General features: G+C 47.0%; 1 protein-coding gene across 9 annotated transcripts in view; it reads right to left on the bottom strand.

The window, feature by feature from the left end:
* Window positions 1-443: 443 nt before the first annotated feature.
* The window catches only part of plce1 (phospholipase C, epsilon 1), a 66,454-nt gene continuing 50,070 nt past the window's right edge, over window positions 444-16,827 (bottom strand). For 4 of the 9 annotated variants that reach the window (XM_020046569.3, XM_010895621.5, XM_020046570.3 and 1 more), the window contains 26 exons: window positions 15,023-15,659; window positions 14,656-14,805; window positions 14,431-14,548; window positions 13,886-14,054; window positions 13,555-13,677; window positions 12,268-12,404; window positions 11,874-12,112; window positions 11,613-11,674; window positions 11,339-11,504; window positions 11,023-11,130; window positions 10,771-10,887; window positions 10,063-10,248; window positions 9,771-9,903; window positions 8,354-8,478; window positions 8,047-8,164; window positions 7,015-7,152; window positions 6,268-6,561; window positions 5,441-5,604; window positions 4,343-4,604; window positions 3,998-4,116; window positions 3,734-3,862; window positions 3,448-3,642; window positions 3,038-3,208; window positions 2,713-2,925; window positions 2,229-2,331; window positions 444-1,497 (listed from right to left, as the gene is read on the bottom strand). In XM_020046569.3, the coding sequence (XP_019902128.3) occupies window positions 1,325-1,497; window positions 2,229-2,331; window positions 2,713-2,925; window positions 3,038-3,208; window positions 3,448-3,642; window positions 3,734-3,862; window positions 3,998-4,116; window positions 4,343-4,604; window positions 5,441-5,604; window positions 6,268-6,561; window positions 7,015-7,152; window positions 8,047-8,164; window positions 8,354-8,478; window positions 9,771-9,903; window positions 10,063-10,248; window positions 10,771-10,887; window positions 11,023-11,130; window positions 11,339-11,504; window positions 11,613-11,674; window positions 11,874-12,112; window positions 12,268-12,404; window positions 13,555-13,677; window positions 13,886-14,054; window positions 14,431-14,548; window positions 14,656-14,805; window positions 15,023-15,659 (4,549 nt within the window). In that variant the 3' untranslated portion in view covers window positions 444-1,324. Of the gene's footprint in view, window positions 1,498-2,134; window positions 2,332-2,712; window positions 2,926-3,037; window positions 3,209-3,447; window positions 3,643-3,733; window positions 3,863-3,997; window positions 4,117-4,342; window positions 4,605-5,440; window positions 5,605-6,267; window positions 6,562-7,014; window positions 7,153-8,046; window positions 8,165-8,353; window positions 8,479-9,770; window positions 9,904-10,062; window positions 10,249-10,770; window positions 10,888-11,022; window positions 11,131-11,338; window positions 11,505-11,612; window positions 11,675-11,873; window positions 12,113-12,267; window positions 12,405-13,554; window positions 13,678-13,885; window positions 14,055-14,430; window positions 14,549-14,655; window positions 14,806-15,022; window positions 15,660-16,827 lie in introns of all 9 variants that reach the window. The other 5 variants (XM_020046572.3, XM_010895622.4, XM_020046571.3 and 2 more) reach the window with 4 other exon arrangements.

Here is a 16,827-nt window from a genome sequence, read left to right as displayed (position 1 = left end):
CTGCATTAATGCCCATTATTGTCTCCTGTGGACCGAAGATGTTGACAATGTTTGATCATAGTTGGTACTGACAAAGAAGGATATTAAAAAGGATTAGAAATGCCAAGTGTTCGTAGTCATTTTCCATTAAAATACACTGTGCAAAATCACTCCAGACAATAATTTACTTATATAGTCTCTGGCACCTTTATCCACAGTCTAAATGGAACAGAAATAAAATGGCCCCAATTCAAACAACTTTCTTACTACTGACTAAAATGGGCATAGGTTAAAACCCCTAGTAGACTATAATATCATACTATCATCAAGTACAGCAATACATTACAATGTTTCTAGGTACGGCTGAGGGTCTGCACAATGAAAACACCATTAAATCAAGAAACCTACAATAATATCACCATCTCTAACGATTTGACATTGTTATGCAAATAAATGTGTGCTTCAACAGAAAGAAACATTACATAAAATAATTTCTATTTAAATTATCTGGGGATCCATGCTTCTGACATGAAGAGGTGATGGTGGTTAAGTGCTAATAGGCTTTGACCAGCTTTGATAGAAGGTTTTCCTACGTTTTAGATTCACCATTGAAAAAGTTATGAAAAAATATAAAAGAACGGCAAAACTCTGTGCAAAACACTGAACATTGTCAATTACAAAACTGCAGAGTTAAAAACCCCAGCACTAAATTTGACAAGAATGAACGCGACACAACAAGCCAGCTTGTTGACTACCTTCACAATGTTGCCATGTTTAGAAGGAAAAAGGCTGAGAGGAGCAGTCGTTGCTGTCACTTCCACCTCAACTACACTGGATTCAATGCAGCCATTCAACACCAGCCAACGGTAGGCAATGGACTATGACTCGGCTGTGGATAGAAGATACAGCTTGACCAAGAATCAAGCCTCTATTCATCCTCGAAGCGGCTGAACCGGTTCAGCCCGGCTTCGGCATCCAGCAACCGCCTCACCAACACCTCCTCCCTGGGCCTCACTCCAAGACGGTTTTCATTAGGCACCAAATAAAACGAAACAAAACAACAACCTGCACAATTCCATTGAACAATTTTGTGCTTGTTTTCTGTTGCAATAGGTTTTACAATGGTTCCTCTAATGAATACAACCCAGGTGGAGGTGATCAGAGAATGACCCGATGACCGGGCCTTCCGTCACACTCAGGACTTCCTCCTGGAGCCGCCATCCAAATCAACCAGCCAGCCGGGATCGGACTTCCTGTGGGAACCTCTTCACTCCCGGGAGGAGGGAATCACTCAACTCATGGGGTGTTTCAGGAACACTCTTGGGTGGTGGGGGGGGTCCTGGCTTCATTTGTGGATCTTCCAGTTCCTCAGCAGAGGGAGGGTCCAGGTGGGGGGTGTCACAGAGCCAGTGAGGGCCCTGCCCCTGGGGAACGGATGCCCACCGCCTGGGAGGGGGAGGCTGTCTGCCTCCTTCTGGTCCTCCACCACCGAGGCCTTGAGTCCTGCAGAGAGAGAGCCTGGACGGGGGGGGCGGGGAAGGGGGGGGCTCAGGGGTTACAGACATTGACAGCAGGACGGTATAGGGTATATGTAAGACACAGAAATACCCACGTCGAATTAAAAGGAAATGCCAACACAAGATGCATGCCTGAAAAACGGCAGAGGTATGTGAGGCCAGATAGGAGAGGCGCGTTACAGCGTTCCAGTGAAGGAAAGAACAGTGGCTGAACACTGTCAGCCCATCATCCCACAACATAAGCAGAGTCATAGATACAGTACAGAGTTGTGCCTAAATAGGTGTTGTTAGGTGAAAATTCCTGCTTCTGTGTTTCTGAATCAAAACCTACTGTGATGTCCAATGACAGCAGAAATGTAATTTGTTGACACCACAACAGAATAATTTTTTGCCACTGTTAAGCTGCTTTACAGCAGCTCATTTCATAGGGAATATTCAAGAGGTGTTCTAACATTATTGCATTACTCAAATTATTATAATAGACCACTGTTAATCTGTTAAACACTCACATGATTAAACTGTGTATTTGAGCTGCCAAAGAGTCACAGGAATAACTTCAAAAAAGACCGAAAGCCAGAATTCAGAACCGGACAAAAAACCAGAAGAGAGGCTTTACAACAGACAACAGGCCTCCGTACCTTCTGGGGACTCCATGCACACACTGCAGACCAAGCCAGTCTCACTCCTGGGGGTCAGTCACACTGCATGCTGCCCGGACGCTGTCATCCTTACTGTGGCTGCTCTCCTGTGGGGCCGCGATGCTCCGGCTGCGACTGGTCAGCTTCTTCAGCTCGCTGGCAAACGAGATGCCCTTCCTCTTGTCCTCACGGACCATCTGAGTTCACACACGCACACCCAAGAGCCAGTCAGGGGTATAACTGATCAGTGAAAACTCCAGCCAATCCATGAGTAACTGAAAAATTCCCATGATTGCATGGAAAACCAAAAAACCTTGAGGAATGACATGCTGAAGGTCAGGTTCAGATTCAGCCCTTTTACAAGTATTCCTCCTACATTGTATATTTAGTCTAATTGTAACTGTCCATGTAACTGGACAGAAACATTGCTCCAGTAATCAGCTACACATTAACGCCAAAGCAAACATATTATACTCCTAATGAAATAAAAGGTGAATCCAAAACAACACATTTCCAAATAATCCATCCAATCCTTTAGTGACGTCCCTGCGTGACTCCTTCGGTCTCAACCTGGGTACCTGTTCTTTAAGCTTGAGGACGAACTTCCCGGCGCCCTTCCAGCGACTCTGGGCCTGGAACACACACTCATCGCTGGGGAGGACCCTCTGGCTGGGCTTAGTCTGGGAAGACTTCTTGCTGCTGGCCTCCTTAGCCACCTCCTCCAGGAGCACATAGTCACTGGGGTTAGGGTTACTCAGGATGCTCAGGGAGTACTTGGCTTTGCTCAGCGTCTGTGGGGAGGGGGTGAAAGAACTGGTTGAGTGGAGTATCCTGTGGAGGTCCGTATAATATTACCAGTGTCCTGAGATTAGGGTGCATTTCCGTGCATTTCCCCCTCCTCACCTGTTGGATGATGTCCTGTGCGGTGCTGTATCGAGGCGCACGGATGACTGTGTGAGGCTGTTCTGGGGACACGTCGTGCACCTGGACGAAGAAGGTGTCGTCCTCCGCCGTGACCACGCTCGCCTCCGCCTCAACCTCCCCCTCCTTCACCACGCTGCTGTCGTTTGGGTTCTGTCAACACATCATTCAGACATTGCCGAATGTCGTTACTGAGACCTCCTTTGTGAAAGTCTTGTGTAATTCAGAATGTGGCCACAAGTGGGCACTCTGCTACTCTGACAATTCTTTCAAGCAAAAAAAGAAAAATAATTTAAAAAAAAGAAAATATTTCTTTTGAAAGGCATTTGCTTGACTTATCAGCTTGACTCTACCCCAGTCATGGGAAACATCTGTGGAAGATGAGCTACTACCTCCTCCCTGGTTTTAAGGCAGATTCTGCCCACACATCCCTCCTCTGGCTGCCAGCTGCTGATCACCCGGATGATCTCCTCCTCTGGGGCTAGGCGGCGCTGAGGACACCTCTTGCTGTCACTGCGCTCCTTCGCCAGGGGCACCTTCACTTCACACAGGAAGGACTCAGAGGCACTATCTGTGGACGTCAGCAACTAAAGCAGGGAGACAACAAATAGATAAGCCCCTGTGAACTCAGAGCGGTTGGCTATGTGTCAGTCAGGTGCTCTTGGGCCGTGGACTGACCATGCCCAGCAGCTCTCTGGCTGTGGTCTGCTCCGACACAGACACTACAGTGAAAGGCTCGGGTCCAGGGACGCCGTGGACGGTGACCTTGTGCTTCTGGGCTGCCCTCCGTTCCTCAGAGCTGAACAGCTGCAGGGCAGAGACACGGTTACATACCTGATGGATACACGGCAGTCTTCACACAGTCCTTAGGTCGGTCATCACATCCTCTTCCTAAAGCTAATCCCTGGCTCTTGGCTAGGTGTGTGTGTGTTTGTGTGTCACCATGGCAGCGGGCTGGGCTGTTCCAGTGGGACTCTCCTCCAGTCTGTGGCTGTAGATGAACAGACTGGACACCTCTAGGGGCTCGTTGTGCAGCGTCCTCAGCTGGACGTGCCGGTAGCCTGGAACAACAACAGACCCAAGACGTTAACAGGCCGCAGCGCAGGTGGATTACACTGGGCACACTCCTACCGCAGCTGGTCACTTCCCTACGAGGCATGTGGCTAAACGACCGAAAAGGACGTCCGAACGCCGTGAAAGCCGGCTAATAAAAGTTACGGTGTAAGTCCAGTTAGAGTTTTTCCACTTTGTCCTTCCTCCTATGGAACCCCTCGTCACGTCCCTCACCTGGTTTGAGGGCTCGTAGGGGTAGGGTCCGCTGAGCGGTGGTCTGGGAGCTGTTGTTCTCAACCACAGTGATGCGCAGGAAGCAGAAGTCCTCAAAGTGCACTCGGAACAGGAAGTTCTCGGACCACATTGGGTTGAGAGTGTTGCGGTGGATGGGCTTGGTGCGGAAGTGGCAGCAGTCTGCCGGTATGCCCAGCACCTCCACCTCCACACAGGGGCTCCCGGCGCTGTTGGCTGGGCACACGTTCTGCCCGGACACAATCTGACAGAGCAGGAAAGGACATCCTTCATCACATCAACCCGATTAACTCAACTTCATTATCTATTGCAGGTATGTGTAATTACATTAATCGTTGAGGTACTTAATCTATTTCACCGAACTGTTTGAATCCCAGTCACTTTTTGCGCAAGATTTATTAGGTGCTGTCCCGGAGTTTGGCAAAAAGAGCAGTCCACTATCTATGTGGAGCTCCACTAAAGCCATCGGAGCCACGTTGAAGAGGCTGAGGAGTGCTAACACCCAGGAGGGTAGTAACTACAGAGACACACTAGGTCATACTGAAGTGGGTTTATCTACACACAGCGTATCCCTAGACCGAGAGAAATTCTGCATCAGTTCGTCTGTGTGTATATTATTATCTGGGTGTACATGGACTCTTCCCTACACATGTTAATGTCGATTCAGTTCATACTGGACAAAGTTTACTTTAAAAACAAACTGCACCTGCATCCCAAAAGTCTAAAGAAATACTTCCTTGCAGGGGAACGTACATCGTTGGCTTCAACAACGGTTGTCCCCTTTGGCATAAATCACTTTTTTTCTTGCCCTATATTTCTTACGGAGCTGCTTCAATGGTTTCATGTTTGAGGGCTTTCTTGCATAAATACAGCCTGCTTCAATTATAAAAAGTGCTTTCCTTTATAAACCGTAAAAAAATTATTTTTTAAGAAAAATACCCACAAAATTATAGATACTGTGCTTCATATAAAACATCTGATCTCAAATCCAATATCTTTAAGCATAGGGTCACTAAGAAAACAGAAAATCTAAATCCATACGGGAGTGGTGTGTGTGTGTGTGTGTGTGTGTGTCCTCACGGTCAGGGAGTACAGCGCTGGGCTCATGCCCTCCACGTCTCTCTCCAGGGGGCAGAGCTGCTGGTGCATGGGGCAGCAACGATCCCACAGCGCGGGAGGTTTCAGGACATAGCCACAATGCCCGTTAGCCTCAAACAGAGCTGTGTTCAACTGCATGGGCAGGTCTGGGGGGGGGGCACAGGATAAATAGACAGAGAGAGTGAAGGGGTTGAGGGGGAGAGTGAGAAAACACAGACAATGGCACTACCCACTCTAAATGTACATTGTTTCCCAAGCATCACTTATCTTCATTTTTGTTTGGAAATGCCAAATTGGCACAGGTGAGTGGAAAATCACATCGGCTTGCAAAGCTCCATCCAAGCTTTATAAATGTGTTTGTAAAACAGACAAGGCCCATAAAACACACCAAGTCCATCACCAGCAGAACCATCTGCAGTGTATTGAGTTGACTGGGTGCTGCCCAGGTCAGAGCCCCCATTGTAAGACAACACAGCCCAGTCAGTGTCTCCCCAACATCTCCACAGAGGCCATTTGTACCCCGCCCAGGCCCCCCCATCCCCCGGCCAGGCCAGGTCACATTAACACACCCTGAAATGAAGTTGAGTTCTACAACTCTAAGTACGGCCCTGGGTTTTTCTTGTCAGTGTCCTCCGACCTGGGAAAAACTCTTGGGCCCTAGTTATGTGCTACATGGGTTATATACTTAGACTCCTGGTTCTGGACTAAGTCAAACATCCATGACTTGTAATAACCTCCATTGAGCCTAGTCCCTTCCAGGCACCAATGTGGACCAACCATTCGGGCGGCACCCGTCCCTGCAGCCTTACCGTCTGTCTGATAGTTGAGGGCCACCAGCTGCATGCCGTGGAGCCAGAAGGGCAGAGGGTTGGGGTTGGACGAGTCGATGCGCGTGGCGGCTGGGTAGGTCCTGAGCAGCTGGCAGGCGGTGTGTTGGATCAAGGTCTGGGAGTAGCGGCGGCACAGGCGCTTGGCGGCGTTCTCGTTGACCGAGGAGATGTGGTAGCACTTGGGGGTGCGTATGATGGCGCTAAGCGAGGCGCTGGGGCTGAGCGTGGACACTGCATGCTCCTCCAAGGTCGGACGCACACCCTCCACGCCACCTGGACGGAAACCCCATTTAGAGTCCAGTCATTTAGCAGACACGCTAAGTTCCAGCGTAAAGCCAGGGGAATATTTCAGACTTAAACCAGAAAAGCCCACTAACATGTCTCTGAGTAGGACCTTTAGATAATGCAAACAGGAACGTTTGAAATGTTCTGATTGATCATGAAAGGTGCATTACCCAGACTACAACTCAAAGTCTCTCTGCCAAGCTTTCAAGAATCCCTGTCTCTTGCAATCCCACTGAAACATTTTACAAACCTTTAAAAAAGCCTGACAGCTCCTCTCAACATCTCTCACTATGTTCTCAATTGTAGCATCCACTTTATGAGGGCCATTTTAAGTATGGAAAACCGCCTGGCTCCCATGGGGGTCTGTGTGTCCCTTCACATCCCCTCCCCAGCTTCAGGTTTAGGGGTCTGGGTCATGTGGAAAGACCCGGTCATACGTACCCTTCCCTGGGGTCCGGCCTAGCGTCACCGATTCCCCGGGGCTGCCTCCGCTTCGAGCAGAGGTCGTGCCAAAGATTGACTTCCTGCTCTTTCTGTCTTTTCCTCTGCCAGAAGCCAATGGAGAGAGGGTGGAGAGGCCTGTTTCCCACACACACACACACACACACACACACACACACACACACACACACACACAGAGTCAGAGAAAGTGTCAGGGAGTCATAGCGAGAGATCGAGTCAGGGATGGAACCAGAGAGAGAGAGAGACCAGAGTGTAAGAAAAGGCCACGGCTGAAGGGCCACGGTTGAATCGTTCTCCTGTCTCTCCCCTCCTCTACTTGCCCGCTTAATGTTGCTTGTTTGTTCTGGCTGCGCTCTTTGGGAATCTTGCCGCTAGCAGATGTGCACCTGATTCTAATTTAACATCAATTTATAGCCCTGGTTTTATTCCATTGTGAACTTCAATCGTTATCTCTCAGGACTGGAAAATTACCAGGCCAAATAAAAACACTAGCAATAGTAAATAGACTACATTTAAACATAAATTATTTTTGTGTTGGCATGTGTAATAGTCAATGAAAGGATGTTTAAGGACCAGAGACTAGTTGCATTCTAATTTGTCTTTTCTCTCCGTTTGTTTCTTCTATTGGCATTTACTTGGATCTATTGATGGTGATAATAACAACAACATGTAATGTGTTATTTTGCCTGGCTCAGTAGAAAGGTAGTCTGGTCTTGTCTGCACAGTGCACTCCGTTCCCTCACAGCAGCCCAACGATGGGGGAGTCAAAGTTAAACTAATCCTACGCAGCCCGGCTTCAATTAACCCCTGCAGTACCACACAAAATGCCAGGCTTGAAGTTGAAGCCATGTGAGTGAATGAACACAAAAGATTATAGCAACATGAAATTCTTATGGGGGGCTCAGTGATCATTTCTTCAGGGGGAACTGTTAGCAGTCATAGGTGCGTGTCAGGGTCCAAAACACAGCTTTTTAAAGGAAATGAGGGTCCAGTGAGGTGAAGTACTCCTACCTGGGAACTTAACTGCCTGGCAGTAGATGATCAGGTCTGAGAGCTCCTGAGCAATCTGTCGACTCTCCTTCTTGTTCTGGGGGAGATAGAACTCTTCTCCCAGCTCCATGTCAAATACCTGGGGTAGGAGCCGAGTCAATGATTTAAATCTCTGATTACTGCTCGGAATGAAGACATTAAGGATTAATTTGTCAAGTGTTTATATGCTTCTGGTGCCTCTCACAGAGACAGCTCTTTTGGTTAATCACCAACACCAGTTTAGGCTTTTTCTTGGCTCAAATATTTAAAGGTCAGAGGTGAAACCAACCTTTCCTTTGCTAGGGATTACAGCATTATCCCATTTTTTCATCCTCTTGTGTGTCTCTTCAATGACTAACTGGTCCTCCTTGTCACCTGAAATCTTCCCTTCTAGTTTGTCTTCTAGCATGTTATCTGCAAAACGCAATCACTGTCGTTAAGTGAGGGAGTCAGACAGAAACAGCTTGAGTTACTCATCAGACTCCTTGCAATGTAATGTAACTAGTTTCACTTTTAATCTCCCTTGTCAAAACCAGTACCGGTAAACTGAGATAATTTCAACCAATAAATTCCCGTCAGCTTGCTTGCAATGCTGGGAACAGGGGAAATGCCATTTTAAGGAAAATAGTGTCCCTTCCTGATTCCCAAAATGCAATGCACTTTTTGTAAACAAAAAGAGTGGGGGTTGAGCTTCTTAAATCTCTCTTGCCCACACAGTAGGATACGAGACTATAAACAATCAACTGTAGGCAATGTATCACATATCCAAAGTTCTTAAAGGTGACGTTCACCAAAGTCATCAGGACGGCTATTTTACAGCTGGAATCGGAAGCGTTTTGGTACGGTTGCAGTGCTGGGTGGTGCTGTCTGTCCATCACTGGGTGACTGATGAGATCATAACCTGTCCCCAGAGGTCCTAACAGTAGTGGAGAGGGCTAGGACTTCTCCCCCACTGCTCCCCGTTTGACATGGCGCAAAAGGGGCCTGAGAAACCAGATGTCTTTGTTTTCTCTCGCAGACGAGCCGTTGCCACTAGCGGGGTCAGGATGTACGAATCAAAACAAAGCAGTGTGGATGGGGGTAGGGGATTTACACGGTACTGGTCCTGTGTGAAGACAAGGAACCAAACCCATCGATGGACCTGAACACCATTCCCTCTACAGTTTAGCACTAAAAATATCCCCAATCACAGTGGCAACCTCTAACACACCCCTTTCTTACTGTAAAAGCTTCAACCCAGCTAGCCAGGAGCAACAGACATGCAAAGCGCTCAGAAGGAGCCACGCAGTCAATCTGGTGAGTGCAGGGATGTGTTCAGTTTACCTTCAACGCTACATGACGCCGTGGAAGCAGTAAGGGCGTCAGCTATAGAACAGAGGAGCAGTCAGGGACAGAGCGAAAGGAGGAAACAGTGGAGCAGACAGACCAACACACCTCCAGGTACAGCTAGTGGAACTGAACTAGAGGCGTCAAGCGTGTTAACAGACAGAATCAAGCAAGATGTTAAAAAGAGGAGAGAAAATACAACACCCAACTCCCCAGCATCATTAACTTCAGTAACAACAACATCCTGTCCCAGCCATCGGGACTGAGGGAGTGACAGAGTAATATTAGTGAACAGTAAAGACTGAACCAGACCTCTGGTCAGAGTGTCTTCACTGTGTACACCGCCATGGAGTATTCATACACAGTTAAAGCTCTCTCACCGTCTGACAGGGATTCATAGTCGTCGTCGTACTCGTCTTCGTCGTCCTCATCGTCGTCGTGGTTGTTACCGGATGAGCTTCCTGCGGGGGTCCAGTTGCTGACCTGGGCCTGCATGTGGGCCAGCTGGTGAGCCTGTCAGACACACGGCACCATGAGTCACCCTGTAGCCATTGACCCCTGTCAACTACCTATGAAATACCCGTGAGCTGATTTTTAAAATAGGAATGTTATCTGTCCGCGAGAGCTTGTCCGTCTCCTCTGCAGATAAAACACCTGCAAGGGACCACCTACTTTGTGTGTGTGGGTTTGACATCTGACCTTCTGTTTGAGAATGTCCACAGGAGCCTGGTGTGCTTTCAGTTTCTTATTCTTGAGGAGGATCTTTCCCTTCAGTTGCAGCGGAGAAGGAAGCAGCGGGTCATCTGAGAAATCACTCTCAAACAGGAATTTGGTCACCAGCTTGTCTCCGAACACCGCCTGCAAACACAAACAAACTAATTAAATGCTGGCCCAAGGAATCCTCACAGACAAGCTAAAATCAAAGGCAATCTATCAAGCACTGAGTTATCTGGGAGAGAAGAAGGGACGGAGTAACAAGATTCTTAATGATGAAACATGTAAAGGCAAAAAGGAGTGGAGTGTTTATTCTGTGGAACATGTACAACATGAGGTGTTCTTTGATTCTGGGATGAAATACTATATGACAGAAATGAGTTGATGCTGGAAAGTTGACAACTTCCAGCAAAAACACTTCTAAAAGAAATCCAGGCCCTCATGTGGAAAAAATTACACCGTTGCGTTACAGCTCCATAAGGTTGTCACCCTGACAAAAGCTGTTGTTCAAGCCGTGAAAAATTATAATCCACTAGTAGATGGCCTTAATTACTTTGAGATGTTTTTTGAACAAAGGATTTTTGAGCATTCCAGGATCAACTCATATTTTGGTAGACACTGGCAGCAATCACCACAGATCAGTCCACTGGAGCCAAAAGGAAATACCTTGAAGATTTCAGCCATTTTGCGTTGCTGTGGTAGAGAACAGTGGTTCTCAATGGACATGATGACCGGCATGTCTGAGTTGACAAAAGCTGTGCGACTGACTGCCTCCACCACATCCTAGAAACACAAGTGTTACAGTCTGTGAGCTATATACCATTATAGGTTTGTTTACTCAATTATACAACACTAAGTATTAAGATTCAGTATTATGGCAGGTTTCTTGGCAGGGCTGTGGCAAGGCTATAGACTAACCTTGAAAGGGATTTTGGTGGTCAGTGTGTGTCCATGGTAAATTATGGGAGATCCATCGTCTCCATCCCAACAGTCCAGCTCCACACTCCGGCAGCCCTGCAGCAGTACCTAGAGAACAGAACATCCCATAATAATAAGCAAGCTAGTCCCACCAAAACCTAATACATCTTATAGTAAAAGTACAGCCCTGCAGAAATGTTCCTGGTCAGGTCACAAAACAATTACTGGTCTCGGCACATAGCAGATTGATTTTGGTTGATATAAAATGTGAATTTAATGTCTCATAGTCATCTAAAGGCTGATTGGATGATCTTACCTGGCTGTAGAGCTCCACAGACGACTCTCCTTTGAGCTGGTGTCCAGTGAGGTACGTGTTGTGAGAGGACTCTATATAGTAGTAAGATATGGGGTACTGAAGCTCCTCCATGTTCACCATAGACTCTTCATTCTTAGACGCAAAGTTCTCCTTGTCCATCAAAAACCTGGGGAAGATACAAGCAGACGGTCACTTCAATTAAACTGGTGGTACATGTCATTTTAGAATTCCTTAAATGAGTCTGAGTCGATTAAAGTAATGAAAATGAACGTACCTCGCAAATCCTTCGAAGGACATCCAACCCATCTGACGCATGCTTACACAAGGCTCAAACTTCTGAGGACAGAAGAAACAAAAACAGCCATATGACACTCCAGTCCTTCTATATCTAGCATGTGTACTGAACGGGATACCACAATGCATTGCATCACGTCTGCCTAATAAAAGGGACAACTCCAAATGGTGACCAAAATCCAATTTAGACCGTGAACGACATCCCTTTAAATTCAACTGAAGCCCGGGTCATGAGACACACCTGGATGATGCTGAGGATCTGGTCGTAGGTCAAGTGTTCCCGCTGGCAGTTGACCAGGAAGTCATTGAGTTGTGGGATTGCCAGGCCCAGCACCCCCAGGGAGGCGTTCTCCACACCTGTCCCGTTGGTCACTATGCTGGCAGCTGCAATGGCGTCCGAGATCTGCTTCTGGTTGTCCGACATCTGCTGGTGTGTCCGGATGAAGAGGCCCAAGTCTGAACCATTACGGGTCAGCAAGTCTGAAGGAAGACCGGAAAACTGCAAAGTAAGACATTAACATCCAAAACCATACCACAGTAGGGCTTTAGAGTTTAGAGTTTTGTTATATACATTCTAATCAATGTTTGACATAACATTTAGTCAACACAAACCATTCATACAGTTTCAGACAAACCTAGTTCAGGCTGTAGTTCACTGTCCTTGTCATCTATCCTCAGGCTGGTGTAAAGCGGGGCAGATTCTGGGCTGGAGAGCGTGCAGGGAACGGCGTAGGTGTCAAACAACTCCTTCAGGTCTTTGCGGCTCCGGATGCTGCACAGCAACGCAGAACAGGCCGTTTACATTCACCTGACATGGGAGCAAAACATTCTGCCACCTCTCAGACAACTGAAGTTAAAACGCTATGTTTCATTATTACCTCATTATTCCAAATACAGCATGTGTCGACATGTAACTTAAGCAGACATTTCAGGCCGCGCTGCATTATGGGGACTGTGCTCACATTTTTGGAAAACTTTGAAGGTAACGATAAGAGTTTCCACATGTGGCACCTAGGGACGAGTGGGCCTAGAAGATGGTCACTGGCCCACCGACTGGAGAGACTGGCCCACCCAGGTAGAACAGCGATTTTGAAATTATAATATACTAAAAAGAATGTAGCCCTTTTATGGATATGACAACTGTACACTTGGGCACTCATACAGACGGGCCGACTGAACAACGTGTCACTGCCAGAGTGGATATGGAATGGAGCGGGGAGCGAAGTGAACAGAATCTGGCTTGAGCAAGTGGTAGCTCTCTGTGATGAGTTTTGCTTAGATAGCCTAATTGAAAACTAAATGATGGCCTACATAATCACAAAAGCAGATGCGTCATTTGTTAAATTATACTTTAAACAAATGAAGTGATACGGGGAGGCCTAAATAAAATGAGATGAATGCAGGGTATTTGATAGTTAAAATCGGTTTATAATACTGCAATTGCATTTCTCCACTCCCATTGAAGGGAGAACACCCCCTAGAGAACCAGGCCGTAAACATGAAACTGTGATGACAATTTAAGAAGCACCTGTTTATCTACCACAAGTTGACATAGTCAAAACATGAATTTGTTTCTGGAACACAGAAAAAACATTCCAAAATGTATATAATGTAAAACTATAAATTGAGCATGAAGCAAACATAGGAGGAGACATTTCCATATAAAAACATCACCCAATACTTTTCAGAAGGAACACAACAACAACAATCTCGCAATACCGATGTGAAAGTGTTTACCGTCACTGATTTTACTGGGTACTGATTTGTGATACAAATGTGTAGTTCAGGCTTTCATTTGCAGCGTTATTCATATTCTGGCCAGCAGAATGTTAGCTCAGAACAAATTTGGCCTGAGGCCAAAACTCATCGCCAACCCCTGCAGTGTGCTACAAACAAAAGAGATAGGAAGTTGAATGAAGCACCTGAAAGACTTGAAGAGCTCGACGAACTCAATGAAGCTCATGGTGCTGTAGGAAATCATGAGGTTCTGGAAGCCCTTGAAGCTGCCTTTCCCTCGGCCGTGCCAGCTTCTACTGCTCCACGCTCTGTATGAGCACAAGAGGGACTGGTCTGTTGTTTAAGGTCAAAACACTTGACTCATCCTCTCGTGCCTGTTTCATATTGCAGATAAGGATGTGTAGGTTTTGGTGTCGGGTGGAAAGCCTGGGCAAATATACAAGTGTGTTCTCAAGTACGCTAGGTATACAGTGTTTTCTGTTAGGGACAGGTCGGGGGTCAGGTTTCAGGTCTTACCCCGGATGGGCCTTTGTGGCACCCGAAAGGACGGGGGAGGAGAGAGGACGGGAAGGGGTGGAGCTGCCCATGTTGGAGGAGGAGGAGGAGGAAGAAGAGGAGGATGAGGAGGCCAGGGAGCCAGGGATCCTACTGCTCAACGGAGTGAAGGGTCCAGATAAGCCCTCCTCTATGGATTTGATAAAACACTGTGTTACAGGTAATGTAGAAATTATCAAACACTGTGTTACAGGTAATGTAGGAATGATAAAACACTGTGTTACAGGTAATGTAGGAATGATAAAACACTGTGTTACAGGTAATGTAGGAATGATCAAACTCCATGTTACAGGTAATGTAGGAATGATAAAACCCTGTGTTACAGGTAATGTAGGAATGATCAAACCCTGTGTTACATGTAATGTAGGAATGATAAACAAAAACTGACTGTTTTAAATAAAAAAAAATAAAAAAGACAAATGTTTTTTTTATTTCCTGTAAACTAAAACAGACCAGCTAGTTGTCTCTGAGTAACTGTGAGGTGCTGTGTTGTAACAGTTAGTTACCCAGCTCCTCTTGGTCCATGCTGTCACGTAGCTCCATCCCATTCCTGTTACTGGTGTCCTTGTAGCTTTTGGTTTTCCGTTGGACTGGCTCGTCGTCAGTAGCATCACCACTGTCTTTCTGTGTGGTTTATGAAACACTTGTTAGTGGATCAAACCTTCCCAACACAGACAAACTAAACGAAGACTGCATTTCTCCAACAAATATCTATGCATATCTCTCCTAACCCTGACGAGAGCCTTCTTCTTCTTCTTGGTGTTGTAGTTGTTCTTCTGCCCGCTGGGCTTCTCTGTGGCCCCTGTGCTTATGTTCCAGCGCCGACCCCCAAAAAGCTCAATGGCCTGAGCCAAGGTTGGTCCCTCATACCGGCCATCCTCCTATTGTAGATGGGAGACGACACAAAAACTGTGTTGAGATCACTCACTGAAGATTTACTGACATTAAGCAAGTCAAAATAACATAACATCTGTCCTCAGGATATTCACAAGACATTAGAGACACCAAGTTATTTTATCTGTGTATACTGTAGACAGATCCATTACACCTGTCATTCCATGTCAACCACTACACAACATGATTTAGGGATTGTTTTACCTGATAGAGGCTGACATACTGCCTCCTAAGCCAGTGCAGTCTCTGATCAGGGAACTTCTTCAGCTTCCTCATGGCACTGACCAGCTCCGCCAGGCCCTCGTACAGGACGTGGGCCGTGTGTTTGGGGGCCACAAAGTGCAGCAGCCTGTTGTCTGTGGTGTGGAGGCCGTACAGCAGGCTGACTCCGTTCTCCTCGGCCCTCATGGTGTTACACAGCTTGTTCTGCAGGCACACCGCATTCACGTCCAGCCCGCTGTGGCCCAGGAACACGGCCTTGACCACAGACAGGTCCAGCAATCCCTCAGCCAGGCCGCTCGCTACGGCCTGACCCAGGCCTGGGGGATCGGCAGGGGGCAGGCTGCCACTACGCGGGTTGGCCCATGTCAGGGTGCAGTTGTCGGGTTGTAGGCGGAGGAGACAGCGGGCGCTGAGGTGGCTCTCCTGGTCGTAGTGGATGACGGTGGCTCCCTGCAGCAGGAACTGGTGGACGTCAGGCTGGAGGGTCACCACGTACCAGGGGATGAGCTCTGTACCGTGGCCAAAGGCCCGGTGGGTCTCCTCGGTGCCCTGGAACTGCGCTTCCTTAGCCATCTCAGACAGCTCCCCCTCCGAGTCCGACAGGTCTCCCACAACGAACCTGTTGGGGCGGAGGAGAGGAGGTCACGGGTTGTTCCAGAACAACGCTCTGTGCTCTAAGACACAGAGTGGAGATGACGGTCTCTACATCCATTCGACTGGCGTAACATCTTGTCTACCGAAAGAACAACATTTTGAGGGTGGCACAAGAAGTGAATCTCACGTGGTAAAACATGTTTCGAGTATAGCGCAGTAGAGCAAGCAAACAAGCATCATGCATTTGTAAAAGAAAATTCTGCATGTATGCATGTTTCTTTCTTTATGTACATTTAGGCCCGGAAATTATTGGACACTGTTTCTGTAATTTTGGCTGTTTACCAAAATATATTCAAGTTACAGTTAAATAATGAATATGGGCTTAAAGTGCAGTCTCTCAGCTTTAATTTAAGGTTATTCAAAATGGGAAGGGTTTAGGAATTACAGCTCTTTAATACAAAGTCCCCTCTTTTTCAAGGGACCAAAAGTAATTAGACAATTGACTCAAAAGCTGTTTCATGGACAGGTGTAGGCTATTCCTTTGTTACGTTTTCATCAATTTAGCAGGTAAAAGGTCTGTAGTTGATTCCAGGTGTGGCATTTGCATTTTGAAGCCGTTGCTGTGAACCCACAACATGTGGTCAAAGGAGCTCTCAAAGCAAGGGAAACAGGCCATCCTTAGGCTGCAAATAAAATCCATCAGAGAGATAGCAGGAACATTACGGAGTGGCCAAATCAACAGTTTGGTACATTCAGAGAAAAAAAGAACGCATTGGTGAGCTCTGCAACACAAAAAGGCCTGGACATCCAAGGAAGACAACAGTGGTGGATGATCGTAGGATCCATCCCATCGGGGAAAAAAAACCTTCACATCATCCAGCCAAGTGAAGAACACTCTCCAGGAGGTAGGCATATCATTATCCAAGTCTACCATAAACAGAAGTCTTCACAAGAGTAAATACAGAGGGTTCACCACAAGGTGCAAACCATTCATAAGCCTCAGGAATAGAAAGGCCTGATTAGACTTTGCCAGAAAACATTATTTGGACAGATGAAACTAAGATCAACCTGTACCAAAATGATGGGAAGAAAAAAGTATGGAGAAGGCTTGGAACGGCTCATGATCCGAAGCATATCACATCATCTGTAAAACACTGTGGAGACAGTGTGATGGCATGGCCATGCATGGCTTC

Source organism: Esox lucius, chromosome 5 (assembly GCF_011004845.1).
Source record: "Esox lucius isolate fEsoLuc1 chromosome 5, fEsoLuc1.pri, whole genome shotgun sequence".
Taxonomy (NCBI): Eukaryota; Metazoa; Chordata; class Actinopteri; order Esociformes; family Esocidae; genus Esox; species Esox lucius.
The sequence above is the reverse complement of the archived record's forward strand: the minus strand, read 5'-3'. Positions and strand labels throughout refer to the sequence as shown.